At 42.6% G+C, this 14,201-nt stretch overlaps 1 protein-coding gene across 1 annotated transcript in view; it reads left to right on the forward strand.

The window, feature by feature from the left end:
• Nucleotides 1–13,588, forward strand: part of usp28 (ubiquitin specific peptidase 28) — an 89,295-nt gene extending 75,707 nt beyond the window's left edge. Inside the window, exons 21-26 of the mRNA XM_080214688.1 lie at nt 1,354–1,532; nt 2,328–2,406; nt 3,509–3,588; nt 6,258–6,381; nt 9,856–10,051; nt 13,165–13,588. Of these exons, the coding sequence (XP_080070814.1) occupies nt 1,354–1,532; nt 2,328–2,406; nt 3,509–3,588; nt 6,258–6,381; nt 9,856–10,051; nt 13,165–13,340 (834 nt within the window). The 3' untranslated portion in view covers nt 13,341–13,588. The remainder of the gene's footprint in view (nt 1–1,353; nt 1,533–2,327; nt 2,407–3,508; nt 3,589–6,257; nt 6,382–9,855; nt 10,052–13,164) is intronic.
• Nucleotides 13,589–14,201: the final 613 nt, after the last annotated feature.

A 14,201-nucleotide genomic window follows, 5' to 3' on the forward strand; every position in this document is an offset into this window, starting at 1 on the left:
TAGCCTCAAAATAAGGGGAAGCAGATTTAGGACTGAGTTGAGGAGGAACTTCTCCACACAAAGGTTGTGAATCTGTGGAATTCCCTGCCCAGTGAAACAGTTGAGGCTACCTCACTGAATATTTTTAAGGTAAGCATAGATAAAAGTTTTGAACAGTAAAGGAATTAAGGGTTATGGTGAGCAGGTGGGTAAACGGAGCTGAGTCCACGAAGGCATCAGCCATGATCTTATTGATTGGCAGAGCAGGCTCGAGTGGCCAGAAGCCCTATTCCTGCTTCTGGTTCTTATGTTCTTATTTGATTTTCTTTACAGACCGTAGCCAATTTAGGCCACGGTAATACAGATAGCCATAGTCATTTATGCAATGCCCGTAAACACAATTACCTGAAACCCGAAACGTGTTTTAAAGTTTATTTTATCAGTGTCACAAGTAGGCTTACATTAATACTGCAATGAAGATATTGTGAAAATCCCCCAGTCGCCACACTCCGGCGTCTGTTTGAATACACTGAGGGAGAATAGCATGTCCAATGTACCTAACCAGCACGTCTTTTTGGACTGTGGGAGGAAACTGGAGCACCCGGGGAAACCCATGTAGACAAGGGGAGAATGTACAGACTCCCCAAGCTGGGAATTGAACCCAGGTCCCTGGTGCTGTGGGACAGCAGTGCTAACCACTGCGCCACCCCGAGGACTTCACGTAACAGATACTTGACCTATACATTCAACGATGGAAACATTCTGGAGCAGAGAATTTTGAAGATTCACAACCTTTTGAGTGAAGATGATTTTCCTCATTTCAGTCCTAAATAACTGAACCCTTATCCTGAGACCATGTCTTAGATTCCCCTGTCTGGGGGATCCAACTTCTGTGTTTACTCTGTCAAATCCTGCCTGAATCATGCATGTTTCAATGTGATTACCTCTTTTTTTTAAACTCCAGAGAATATAGGACAAGTTTACTCGACCACTTTATCACTGGGCATCCCCTCAACCCATGAACCAATGTAATGATCCTTCACTGTGCCACTCCAGTATATCCTTCCTTAAATGTGGTGACCAAAACTACAGACACAGCACCTCACAAGTTAATGATCTGTCTGGAAACCCATTATCAGAGTTGGTGAAAGGGCACTTCTCCCCCCTTTTTGACTTCTTCATTCCCATAAAGAAGCTATGTTGCCTGCTGCACAATAGGTTGTTCTTGTTTTAACATGGTGCATTGGACCTGTTGAGTATCTCCTAGCACTTTTTAAAATCATTTTTTGCTTTTCCTGTTTAAAATATTTTAGTGCTGAGTTGTGTTTTCATTTCTCCTTAACCCGCCCTGCCCTGTCCCCACACCATGTCTAGGCATTCCATGAAGAGTACTCCCGACTGTTTGATTTGGCCAAGGATAAACCAACACCCCACAATGACCCTCGGCTCCAGCACGTCCTCGTTTACTTCTTCCAAAACAAAGCTTCCAAGCGGGTGATCGAGCGGACGCTCCTGGAGCAGTTTGCAGATAAAAACCTCAGCTACGATGAAAGGTAGAGATCAATTTAATCACGCATATGTCACATATACAACTGCAGCCTTCCAAGTCTTGTTTGCTGCAATTCATAGATCCTCAACAACTGCGGTTTATATATATTTATCTGGCAACGGAACAAAATGCTCAAAGCACTTTCATAGAAGCATCAGCAAAGCTCAACATGTTAGCTCTGTTTTCTCTTGTAGACATGCTGATAGTTTCCAGCATTTTCTGTTTTTGCCTTACGTCCTTGGAGCGTAAGAAACAATAATACGTTCTCTGTTTCCATTGATGATTTGGTGATGACTCCAAAGTTGTATGGGTTAGGTGGATTGGCCATGCTAAGATTGCCTGTTAGTGTCAGGGGGACTAGCTGGGGTAAATGTATGTGTTTACAGGGATAGAGTGGGTGGGATTGTGGTTGGTGGAGACTTAATGGGTCGAATGGCCGCCTTCTGCACTGTAGGATTCTATGAACAGCAGAGATATAGGCAAAGGCTTCAGATTTTAAAACAGTATTCTGATATTTCCTGTTTTGCACATTTTTGTGGTTTTTAGCTGCAAGTTGCTGCGCAGCTTTATGTTGTGAACTGCTGCTACGCACTGGGAGCTGTGTATACGTGATTACATTTGGAATATAAGCAGCTTACAGAGAAATGACCTTTCTTTCTCTTACCCTTGCCAGGTTTCAAATCCCCAGGTGAAAGGGCACAGTCTGATCCACTGATTAACAAGTGAAAATGTATTTAACAACCTTCAAACAGGAGCATTGCTTCAAAATGTAATTGACCATTTTGTGCTCAACTTGTAGGTCCATAAGTATAATGAAGGTGGCACAGACAAAGCTGAAACTCATTGGACCTTCAGATATGGACATGCAAGAATACAAGGTGTGATTACGTAGCCTATTGTGTGAGCCTTATTACAGAAATATTTTTATACTTCTTAATAAAAAGGAGAAGGGACAAATTGTATTAGAAGCAGTTGTAGAATCATGGAGGTTTATAGCATGGAAACAGGCCCTTTGGCCCAACTTGTCCATGCTGCCCAGTTTTTACCATTAAGCTATTCTCACTTGCCCACGTTTGGCCCATATCCCTCCATACTTACCTTGCCCATGTAACTGTCTAAATGCTTTTTAAAAGTCAAAATTGTACCTGCCTGTATTACTACCTCTCAGAACAGGTTCAGAGAATGTTTACTGGAATAATACCAGGAATGGGCAGGTTGTCTTATGAGGAAAGGTTAAAGAGGTTAGGTTTTATCCACTGGAGTAAAGTGTAAGAAGCAACTTCATCAAAACCTTTAAGATCCTGAAGGGCATTGACAGGGTGAATGTCGAGCGAATGTTTCCTCTTGTGGGAGAATCTAGAGCTAGGGGTCACTACTTAAAAATAAAGGGTCACCCATTTGAGATAAGGTGAGGAGATTTTCTTTTTCTCTGTGAGGGTCATGAGTCTCTTCCTCCAAAGACAGTGGAAACAAAACCTTTGAAATTTTTTAAGGCTGAGCTAGATAGATTTTTGATTAATGAGGGGATGAGGGATGAAAGGTTATCAGGTCTAGGCAGAAATGTGGGGCTAAGGTTATAGTCAGATCAGCCATGATCTTATTGAATGGCAGAGCAGACTCAAGAGGCCGAGTGACCTACTCTTCCTGAATCATATGTTCGTATATTGAGCGCATACATCCAGTATATCTGCGGCCACATTTTTTCAGCTTTTACAGTAATGTCCCTATTATTGCTAACTAGGAAATCCATTTTTGGGCTTCCCTAAAAATCAGTGCCTTATCTTTCTGCCCCTGTGTTTGGGTTGTGAAGAATCCCTGGAGTTGCACATTGGCCTTGTAAACTAGCTCTCACATGCAGTGAGTGAGCACTAATGCCACCTTATAATGGCAGCCAAAATGACCAGGGTTAGTAGGCTCTCAGCATCTTTTCTCACCATTTCAATAATTAGTTCAACAGCACGTCTCTCATTTCATTCACAGGATTGGCATGAAGACTACAGTCTGTTCCGGAAAGTTTCTGTTTATCTCCTGACTGGACTGGAATGCTACCAGAATGGAAAGTATGTATTGAATGTTCCAAAAACGGGATGATTCTCTTTCAGAATGCTTGAAGAGTTAATTGAGTGTTCTGGGTCTTCCTATTTGAATCTACAGTGCCTCCCACTTCTTTGCGAGTAGTGACACAAGCTGAATGTAAGGCTGTAATTGCGACATGAGGAATTTGAAAATCTTTCCTGGGTCCTGGGGGGAATGATTTGTAATGCCTTTCCAGAGGCATGGCTTCATTTACTAGGGTGAGGAAATGGAGAGAAGGTAAAAGGTAGAAGCCAAATTCTTCCCTCCAGCCACTCTTGAGGTTCTTGTTACAACTGATCCCCAGTTGAAGTTCCCAAACTTGTAAATCCATGTGTGATCCCTCAATTTGTTACCATCCAGCCAGGATAACCACAAACTGTTATGCTCCAGGTGAGGAGGGATGAACTAGCTCCCTTTCTTTATTCAACCCCCTCTATTGTTCGCAACAAGATTGATCTAAGAAGATTAATCTCCCTTTGTGAATACAGGTTCCCAGTCCCAATATTTGTGTTCGAAAAGGAACCAATTTAACTAGATTTCCTAGAGTGAAAGTTTTTTTTAATTCAAACATGGGACATGGGCATTGCTGACTGGTGCATTTATTGACCATCCCTAGTTGCCCTTGAGAAGGTGGTGGTGAGCTGCCTCCTTGAATCACTGCAGTCTATGTGCTTCAGAATAAGTTTATTAATTTTTATAGGCAAGAAAATGATAAAACGCAAGCATGCACATTCAAACATGTTAGAAGTGAGAATTGAGTCCAAAATAAGTGAGTTTAAAAAAATGTATACAAAATAATCCTTGACTTATGAGGGGTAGCTGATTGAGTAACTTGAGATTCCAGTCCACAAACTTCAGGTGATAGTTGGTTTTGAGCTTCCAGTAGCACTGACTTCAGACAAGTGGTTGGACTTCAGTTTTGGGTGTTCTGCGGTTTGGCAGAGAAGTTTCCGTGTTTCCTTCGCAGCTATGGTCTTTGCTGACTTCGCTTACTCCCCCAGTCAGATGGAGAGACTGGCAAAATAACTTTTGCAGGGGGTGCTGCTGCTGCTGGCTGGTTTTTTGCTTCTGTATTGCACTCCCTCTGACATCCCAACACTGGTTTAAACCTGTGCCCACTCACAAACGCAGCAGCTTTTCAACTGACATTCAAGCCAGTATTTGTATATGCCTGGAAGGTGAAATCCACTAATCCATCTGGACATTAAGCACAGGATATCTCAATGAGAGGGTACTCACTCCTATTATTTCCCATTGTCTCCACAGGAGATAACAATAAGTCTTTGGGTGAATTTTGTGCTTTTGATGTGTCTTTGTCTGGAAACAGGGTGTGACTCCATTGTCTCTCTCAGTACCAAACACTAGTAATTCAGCCAGTGATGGAATTTACACCCTCAGCCATTGTTGACTTATATTTCCATTTTCTAAAATGCACAGATCTTCCTTAAAGTCCAATATTTTCTAGGTAATTCAGGGTTTTTTTGCCATCATATTGACAATATATGAGATTAGATTATGGACTGGAATCAGGTTAATTTTATCCTCTTTTGACCAGCCTTTGGTAACCAGTTCAAAAAGTTCATTGTATCTGTAGCTGACAAATCCTGAAGAAGGAAAGCAGTATATAGAGAGAGAGAGAGAGTAGGTGTAGCAAAAGAGCTGAAGGAAAAATGCAAGCTATAAATACAGTTCGGTGCTAATAAATATTAAGTATTACACGTTGGCCAAATGGAATGTCTGCCTTTAATACACAGTGAATGGGATCAAGCTGGTACAGTAAAAGGCAGAATAAAAGGACTTTTGTAGCGCCTTCCATGATTTCAGGATGGTGCAACGTATTTTGCAGCCAGTAAATTAATTTTTGAAGTATTAGACAGTGTTAAAACGTAGGAAATGTGATAACCAATTTACGCACAGCAAACTCCCACAATGTATTATAATGATCAAATAATCTATTTCAATAATTTTGGTTAAGGGATAAATCCAGGACACTAGGAAGAATGCCCCTGCTCTTCACACATTTATTTATTATTGTCACAAATGGGCTTACATCAACACTGCAATGAATTTACTCTGAAAATCCCCTCATCACCACATTCCAGTACCTGTTTGGGTACACTGAAGGAGAATTTAGCATGGCCAGCGCACCTAACCAGCATGTCCTTTGGAGTGTGGGAGGAAACTGTAGCACCTAGAGGAAATCCACACGGACACGGGGAGAATATGCAAACTCCCTGCAGACAGTGGCCTGAGCCAGGAATCAAACCTGGGTCCCTAGCACCATGAGGCGACAGTGCTAGCCATTGCGCTGCCCATGGTGATCTTCCATGTCCCGTGGAGAGGGCAGATGCTTAATAGCTCATTTGAAGGAGCGCACCTTCTGCAGAGCAGCGTTGCTTCAGTACTGCTGACAGAATGTCAACTTGTTTTATATGCCCAGAACTCTGGAGTGGGACTTGCCTTTGTCAGATTGTTGTCGGTTCAAGAGCGTCACCACAGAGTCCTAATGGAAGAAAGAGAATACCATAGGCTTGAGATGCACTGGAAAAGGTGTACACAATAGGGAAAAGGGCTGAGTGATCTTTTCCTCTCCTCTTCATTCATGGATGTACTAAATTAAGTGCTTGAACTAATATTTTGTATCTGCTTGCAGGTGTCGTGAATCTCTGACTTACTTGGTTCATGCATACCACAGCAACCTGAAACTACTGAAGAACGGAAAGAACAGAGGGGTTGATGAGACACTAATTGCATACTATAGGAGAAAGTGCCTTTTGGTCAGTTACTTTTTTTTAAAAGAGGATTTTTTTTACAAAACAAAATACACGGGGTGAGGTTTGGCACTGTTGTTGAAATTAAAAATCAGGAAATGTGCAACCTCTGAAAGCAGACAGGCCAGTTAATATTTCAGGTGTAGCCGTGTTGTCAGATTTGAAATACTCATTATTCAAGAAGTTAATTATTCCTCATTCCAGCAGCTATGTGTTTCGACTGTTCTCCAGTTCCATTTCAGATCTTCAGCTCTTGTGCTTTTAATAATTTTTGTTGCCTTCAGCTATCGTCAGGGTGCTGAAAGAAATCTTGGTGAGCTCCACATGTCTCGAGTACGTTCAAGGCTTAGGGTTGCAGCTGAGCAGCGCTGACATCATCTCTGTCTTGTCCTGAACTGGACACGAGGAAGCTCTTGTCAGAAGCATCGGGTCAGAATTCGCTGCTACAATAACTGCAATGTAATGCTGGATGCCATTATTAATTCGTAAACCATCCAGCATCTTGTGGTAAGGAAGCCTTTGATTTAGGAGTCAGCACAGGTTGTTGCACAGTTCCATCATTAGCCTTGTAGAAATGTCAGCTCACTACCAACTTCTCCATGAGTTTCAAGAGGTTTTTGTTGTTGCACATTAATTGTCTACTAAACTCACCTTAGGATATGATGTGCCAATGCTGGCATTAGATTTGGGTGGGCACAGTAAGAAGTCTCACAACACCAGGTTAAAGTCCAACAGGTTTATTTGGAATCATGAGCTTTTGGGGCACTGCTCCTTCACATGTGAGAACACCACACACCAGATACAGAGTTCATACTCATGCAACTCAGCCAACGTTGTCTACCTCATACGCTGCAGGAAAGGATGTCCCAAGGCGTGGTACATCAGCGAGACCACGCAGACACTACCACAACAGATGAACGGAAACAATGAGATAATCGCCAGAGAGGAGTGTGCCCTTCCTGTTGGGGAACACTTCAGCAGCCAAGGGCATTCAGCCTCTGATTTTTGGGTAAGTGTTCTAGGTGGTCAAGACACACAATGCAGAATCGCCGAGCAAAAGCTGATAGCCAAGTACCACATTCATGAGGACAGCCTTAGCTGAGATCTTGGGTTCATGTTACATGACTTGTAACCCCCACCATATTGCCTGGAGTTGCAAAATCCTATTAACTGTCCTGGCTTGAGACAATTCACAACTCTTTATTCTGTGACTATTCACCTCTCCTTGCACACTTTTGTACCTGTAAAGCCTTGATGACCTGTAAAGACTCGCATTCCAACCATTCTTCACTTTCCAATTTGCAATTAACTTGTAATTGTGTCTTTACCTATATATGCCATTTTAGTAAATTAACCTCCATTCACCTGATGAGGGAGCAGCACTCCAAAAGCTTGTGATTGCACAGAAACCTGTTGGACTTTAATCTGGTGTTGTGAGACTTCTTACTGTGCCCACCTTAGGTATTTATCAATATAAGGACCATTTTACTGATGATATTTAAGTTCTTCTAATACCATCTTACGCAGGAAACGAACAATTAAAAAAATGTTGTCTTACTCTGACAGGTAATAAAATACTGTTGGAGATTTTTATAATGTAAATTACTTTCTTGCTTTTCTTTTGTCTTTTTTCTCTGTCACAACCAATCTTTCTTTCTCCCTTGTTATTTCTCTTTCGCCACTTAATTTGACTTCTAACTATTTTGTTTTCTTCAAATCTCTCCTCAGCTTCTCTCATTTGTTGAATCTATTTTTATTTCTGGCGCAAAGATGATTAAGAAAAATTAATTGAGAAGTTTTGTTGGTGTTTTCAGGATAAGCCAATAACTGGCAGTTCATAGAATCATAGACTCCCTACAGTGCAGAAGGAGGTCATTCAGCCCATTGCCTCTGCACCGGTCTCAATCTCACCCAGGCCCTATCCCCATAACCCCATGTATTTACTCCTGCTCATCCCCCAGACACTGAGGGTCAATTTAGCATGGCCAATCCACCTAACCTACATATCTTTGGATAGTGGGAGGAAACTGGAGCACTTGGAGGAAACCCACACAGACTTGGAAAACATGCAAACTCCACACAGTCACCCAAGGCCAGAATTAAACCTGAGTCCCTGGTGCTGTGAAGCAGCAGTACTAACCACTGTGCTACCGTGCAGTTCCTAGAAATTAGATCCAGTGTTTAGAATGTAGAATTCACCACCTCAGGGAATAATTGAGATAAATAGCTTAGGTGGTTTCAGAATGAAATTCAATGAATGCACGAGAGAAAAAGGAATAAAAAATCATTCTGAAGACCCAGATAAAGTAGATGGAATGGTTGGAGACGTGTGTAGAGTACAAACACCGGGAAAGATTTCTTGGACCAAAGACCTGTTTCTATGATGCATATTTATGTAATGTGGCAACAGTTCTGAAGTGTTAATTTACAGCACAAAGTAGGCCATTCTGCCCACAGTTAGCGTTCATGGTTCATAAGAACCATGAACTTCTCCTACGCTACCTCATAACATCACTTTCCATCTCTTTCTCCCTGTCCTCATCTCCTTTTGAATGTTCCTATGCTACTCATGTGGTAGAAAGTTCCACATTTTAACCAGTCTCTGGATAAAGAGCTTGCTCCTGAATTTCATTTAGGTCATCTGCAAGTGGAAATATAATCTCTATGTCCACCCTATCAACCCTATTTAATTGATTGATTCATTTATTTATTATTGTCTCATGTATTGGGATATAGTGTCTGTATTGTTTCTTGTGCACCATACAGACAAAGCATATTGTTCATAGAGAAGTCCGCTGTCTGGTCAACCCTAAGTCTTGATCTGCCCCCACCCAAAAAGAAGAGCCGCAGCCTGTTCAATCTATCCTGATCATTCTGTTTGTACCCATGAATACAAATACTGAGTGAAAACCAGGTAGGAAGTCTACACAGTGTTTCCCTGGGAACACTTTTGGCAAACATCTCTTCTCTGGGTGGCTGGCTAGAGAGTGATAGCATGTAACTAATGATAACAGTGGGTCTGTTGTAGTGTGACCAATGGTAACAAGTTGTAAAGGTCAGCTGACCCAATAAACTATGTAACCAATGACAAAATGATGTGATGATCAGCTGATTCAGTATAAGTAAGAACTTGTTGGGGGAGCTTGAAATGGCCCAGGGTGAGGCCTCAAGTGTTGGAGTAATGAAGTTTCTTTATTAAATCCTTTTCTTTGATTTATCAGTTGGAGTAAGTTTTGTGTCATTTTATTGCCTATAACTGAAGAGTGCCTTCTGCTGGATGAACAGAGAGTGCTGCTTCAGCAACCTGGAAGCAGGTTTTTTGCCTGCTGTTTTTGCCAGGTAATGATCTGTGATCACAAACGAGTATCAGCAACAGCAACAACATGGGGAAAAAGAATTCAATTCTGCCTGAACGCTTCATACAATGGTTCCATAAGTTTTGCTGCCCTTTTGCTAACACTGTCACGCCTATCACTGCAGGAGCTGAATGCCTGTGCAGCAGACCTGTTTGAAAGTGGCAATGAAAATGATGTCGCGGAAGGCTTAAGCATAATGAACGACCTGGTCATTCCGTGCATGCACCTGATAGTCACCAATGAGCTCTCCAAAGAAGACCTGGCTGCGGTGGAGATGATGAGAAACCACTGGTGTTCCTACCTTGGCGAAGACATGGATTGTAAGTCCTTAATGAATCATCTGTTCTTACGGTCGGATAGTATAGAGGGGAGGCCATTTGGCCCACCACACCTGTGCCAACACTGTGGAAGAAATGTTCAAATATCGATCCAATTCCCCTTTAGAAGTTATGATTGAATTTGTTCCCACCACCCTCTCAGGCAGCACATTCCAAATGATCACAATACATCGCACAAAAGAATCACCCTTATTCCTCCCCTGAACCTTTTGCCAACTGATTTAAACCTGTGTCCACCAGTCACTGACCCTCTTGTTGGAAGCAGTTCTGTCAATCTATCCTTGAAGACTCCCAATACTTTTGAGCATCTTTGTTCTCAATAAAATGTTCTTTTATTTTTGATCCTTGTTAGAGTTTTGGTAATCTGGGCAACAAAAGGGCCATTTTTCTTACGAGTGTAGCAATAAGGGGCATTACAGCTGATCTCAGTCTTGTTTTCGATTGTATCCATGGATTTATTGTCATGTTTGCTGTTGTGACATATATTTTGGACCTAAATGATTTTAAACAAACTTTAAAATGTTGACAAATCAAGATATTGTTTTTATACAGCAGTATTAGTAACAACTGGTGTCCAAACATTCTTCAAAGTGATTAAGCTTGACCTATGCCAGTTACTAGACTATATGGACTAGTGACTTATTAAAACGCCTAACATTAAAAATATACCAATAAGCCGGAATCTAATTATGTATATCCTAGCCTTGATGATGACTGTATCTTGTTAACCACCTGTAAATGTCAGGTTCTTTGCAACTTGTTCACAAACAAAGATCAGCCCATGACAAGAACACAAAAGAGAAAACGCTGGAAAATCTCAGCAGGTCTGGCAGCATCTGCAAGGAGACAAAAGAGCTGACGTTTCGAGTCCAGATGACCCTTTGTCAAAGCTTTGTCAAAGGGTCACCTGGACTTGAAAAGTCGGCCCTTGTCTCTCCTTACAGCTGCTGCCAGATCTGCTGAGATTTTCTAGCGTTTTCTCTTTTGGTTTCAGATTCCAGCATCCACAGTAATTTGCTTTTATCTACATGACAAGAACACTTTGGGGATGATTCTCCCCAAAACATTCCCAGTGCTCAGTGCATGAAATCTGGAGCTGCTTTTTTAGCAGGATTTTCAGAACGAATCTCCCACACTCTGAGCACTGCACGGTGCCCTATTGGGATTCACCCTGAAAATCATTTGCTGGCCAGCTGCATGAACCCGTATTGCTGCCACTCCAACCCCACCCTCCCACTCCCTGATCGCTGGGGATGAGGAGTGCTGGTGGGCCTGGAGACTTCAGTGCCAGGCCCACTAATGAAATGCTAATGTTAACTTAAATAGTTTAACCAATTACTCCAATATTATTCCAAAAATCTTGGAGCCAGAGATGTGCGATGCCCAGCAGGAAGCCTGCTAAATGGCCTCTGCTGATGTCCCCTGGCCTGTTGTGCTATTGAGCAGAGCAGTAGACTGGAAGAATCGTCCCCTTTAATTTGTACGTGGGCAGGATCTGAAGAGTAGATGATCTAAAACAAGAGTGAGAATTATTCATGTTCTCAATTCCGGTAAAAGGTCATTGACTTGAAACATTAACTCTGTTCCCAATCTACCCATCCTGCCAGACCTGCTGAATATTTCCAGCATTTTTTTGCTTTTATTTCAAATTTCCAGCATCCTCATTATTTTGTTTTTGTGTGAGAACTCTTATCTTTGTTTTCAAATCCCTCTGTAGTCTCACCCCTCCCAATCTCTAACCTCATCCAGGCTTACGTCTCCCTGAGATCTCTGTGCTCTTCCTATTCTGGCCTCTTGCTCATCACCTATTTTAACTACTCCAGTGTCGCTGGCTGTTCTTCCAGCTGCCTAAGCCCAAAACTCTGGAATTGCTTTGACAAACGACTCTGCCTTTCCTACCTTTCACTTCTCCTTTAAGATGCACCTCAAAACTTGTAGCTTTGCCCAAGCCTTGAGTCACCTGTCCCAAAATGTTGTTTGTCTCCTAAATCTGGAAACTAGCCTCAAGTCTCACTGCAAGACTTGAGTAAGTAATCTAAAATGACACCCTAGTGCAGTACTGAGGCAATGCTGCATTGCTCTTGGGTACAGTGTTAAATCAAGGTCCTGTGTGCCTGCTGAAATGGTTCGGGTGGATCCATAAGTCCCTGTAGAAGAAGAGCCAGAGATTATCCTGGTGTTTTGGCCAACATTCACCCTTCAGCCAGCTGCAGTGTTACACTTTCAGAAACTTCATTATGGACAAGAAGGGATTTATTTACTGATCTTCCAGGGCAGCAGCATGTTTGCAGCTAGCTCCAAAATACTTCTGCCTCGGAGAGCACCTCCCTCTGGGGTGGTTGCCCGTGCTGAGTCTTGACTAGTCAGCCAGGCCAGATGACCCTTACTGTGCTGTGTTGCCCTCGAAGGGACAATCGCCACACCAACCATCACCAGAACCTAAATAATTGGCACTCATCTTGTTCACACAAAACTGGTATCTGTGTTCACCTGGACTTAGAGGTTTACAGCTTGGAAGCAGGCCCTTCGGCCCAACTTGTCCATGCTGACTTGCAATTTGTTGGGCTTAATGCTTTGGTGATGATCTGTGACTATGTCTTATTAAGGTGGCATAATGATTAGCACTGCTACTCATGATGTGGAGATGCCGGCGTTGGACTGGGGTAAAACAGAAAGAAATCTCACAACACCAGCTTAAAGCCCAACAAGTTTGTTTATTGTTTGCTAAATAAACTTGTTGGACTTTAAGCTGGTGTTGTGAGATTTCTTTCTGTAGCACTGCTATTCCACAGTACCAGGGACCCATGTTTGATTCCGGCTTGGGTGACTGTGTGGAGTTTGCACATTCTCCCAGTGCCTTTATGGGCTTCCTCCGGGTGCTCCAGTTTCCTCCCACAGTTGGAAAGACATGCTGGTTAGGTGCATTGGCATGTGGCGACTAGGGGATTTTCACAGTAACTTCATTGCAGTCTTAATGTAAGCCTTACTTGTGACACACTAATAACATAAACCTTTTAAACTTTTACGAATGCGGCGTTGTTCTTTATGCCCTCAGTATGCATGAAGTTGTGCTAAAATGTACATTTATTTTACAGCCCGGCTACAGGAGCAACTCACAGAATTCCTCCCGAGGCTTTTGGACTGTTCTGCCGAGGTTCGAATCCTGCGCGAACCACCGAAGATCCGGCCAAACTCACCCCATGACCTTTGTAACAGGTTTGCTGCAGTGATGGAGTCAATTCACAGCACATCGCCTGTCACAGTCAAATAGCCGCTCCGCCCGATAACAACGCAAGGGTAGAATTCTGAACACTGGACCTGTTAGATTGTGAGGTCTTTGCCTACCAAAGCCCATCAGGAGCACTGACCCTGCGGTTAATTGTCAATCACTGTTACATCAGGACTCAGGGGGGTGGGAGGGTACAGAATAGCAATGGTTCTATGAAATATTGCGTGCCTTTATATTCATGTGACCTTTTATTTTGTATTTGTTGTGCAATAAAACCCTTTTGTGTTTTATTTGCCTGTGGTGTTCAGGTACGTTTTTTCATGAGCATTTGCATGTTTTTTTTTAACAAAAATCATGAAAGCTTCCACAGATGGAATAAATTTAATGACAGAAGTAACAGCTGCCTCACAGCGCCAGAGACCTGCGTTCAATTCCTAGCTTGGGTTATTGCCTGTGCATGTTCTCCCCGTGTCCGCATGGATTTCCTCCGCGTGCTCCGGTTTCCTCCCACAGTCTAAAAGATGGGCTGGTTAAGTGCATTGGCCGTGGTAAGTTCTCCCTCAGTGTACCGAACAGGTGCCAGAGTGTGGCGGCTAGGGGATTTTCACAGTAACTTCATTGCAGTGTTTTTGTAAGTTTACTTGTGAGACTAATAAATAAATAAAATAAAATGGAGTAGGCCATTCAGTCCCTCAAATCTGTTCCACTCTACGAAGGAGGAAGATCTGGTTAATGCCCTGCTCTGGGCACAGTCCTCAAGTACTGCCTTTTTTGTGGCATCTTGCCAGGGATCCAAAGATCTTGTGAAGTAACACAAGTACAGTATTTAAAGAGTTGGTCTAATCAGCAGACAAGCTCCTGGCTCCTCAGAGCATGCTTTGAAACAAATAGCAGGAGAATGTT

The sequence above is a fragment of the Carcharhinus amblyrhynchos genome, chromosome 29 (assembly GCF_965287045.1).
Source record: "Carcharhinus amblyrhynchos chromosome 29, sCarAmb.v2.hapA, whole genome shotgun sequence".
NCBI classification, from domain to species: Eukaryota; Metazoa; Chordata; class Chondrichthyes; order Carcharhiniformes; family Carcharhinidae; genus Carcharhinus; species Carcharhinus amblyrhynchos.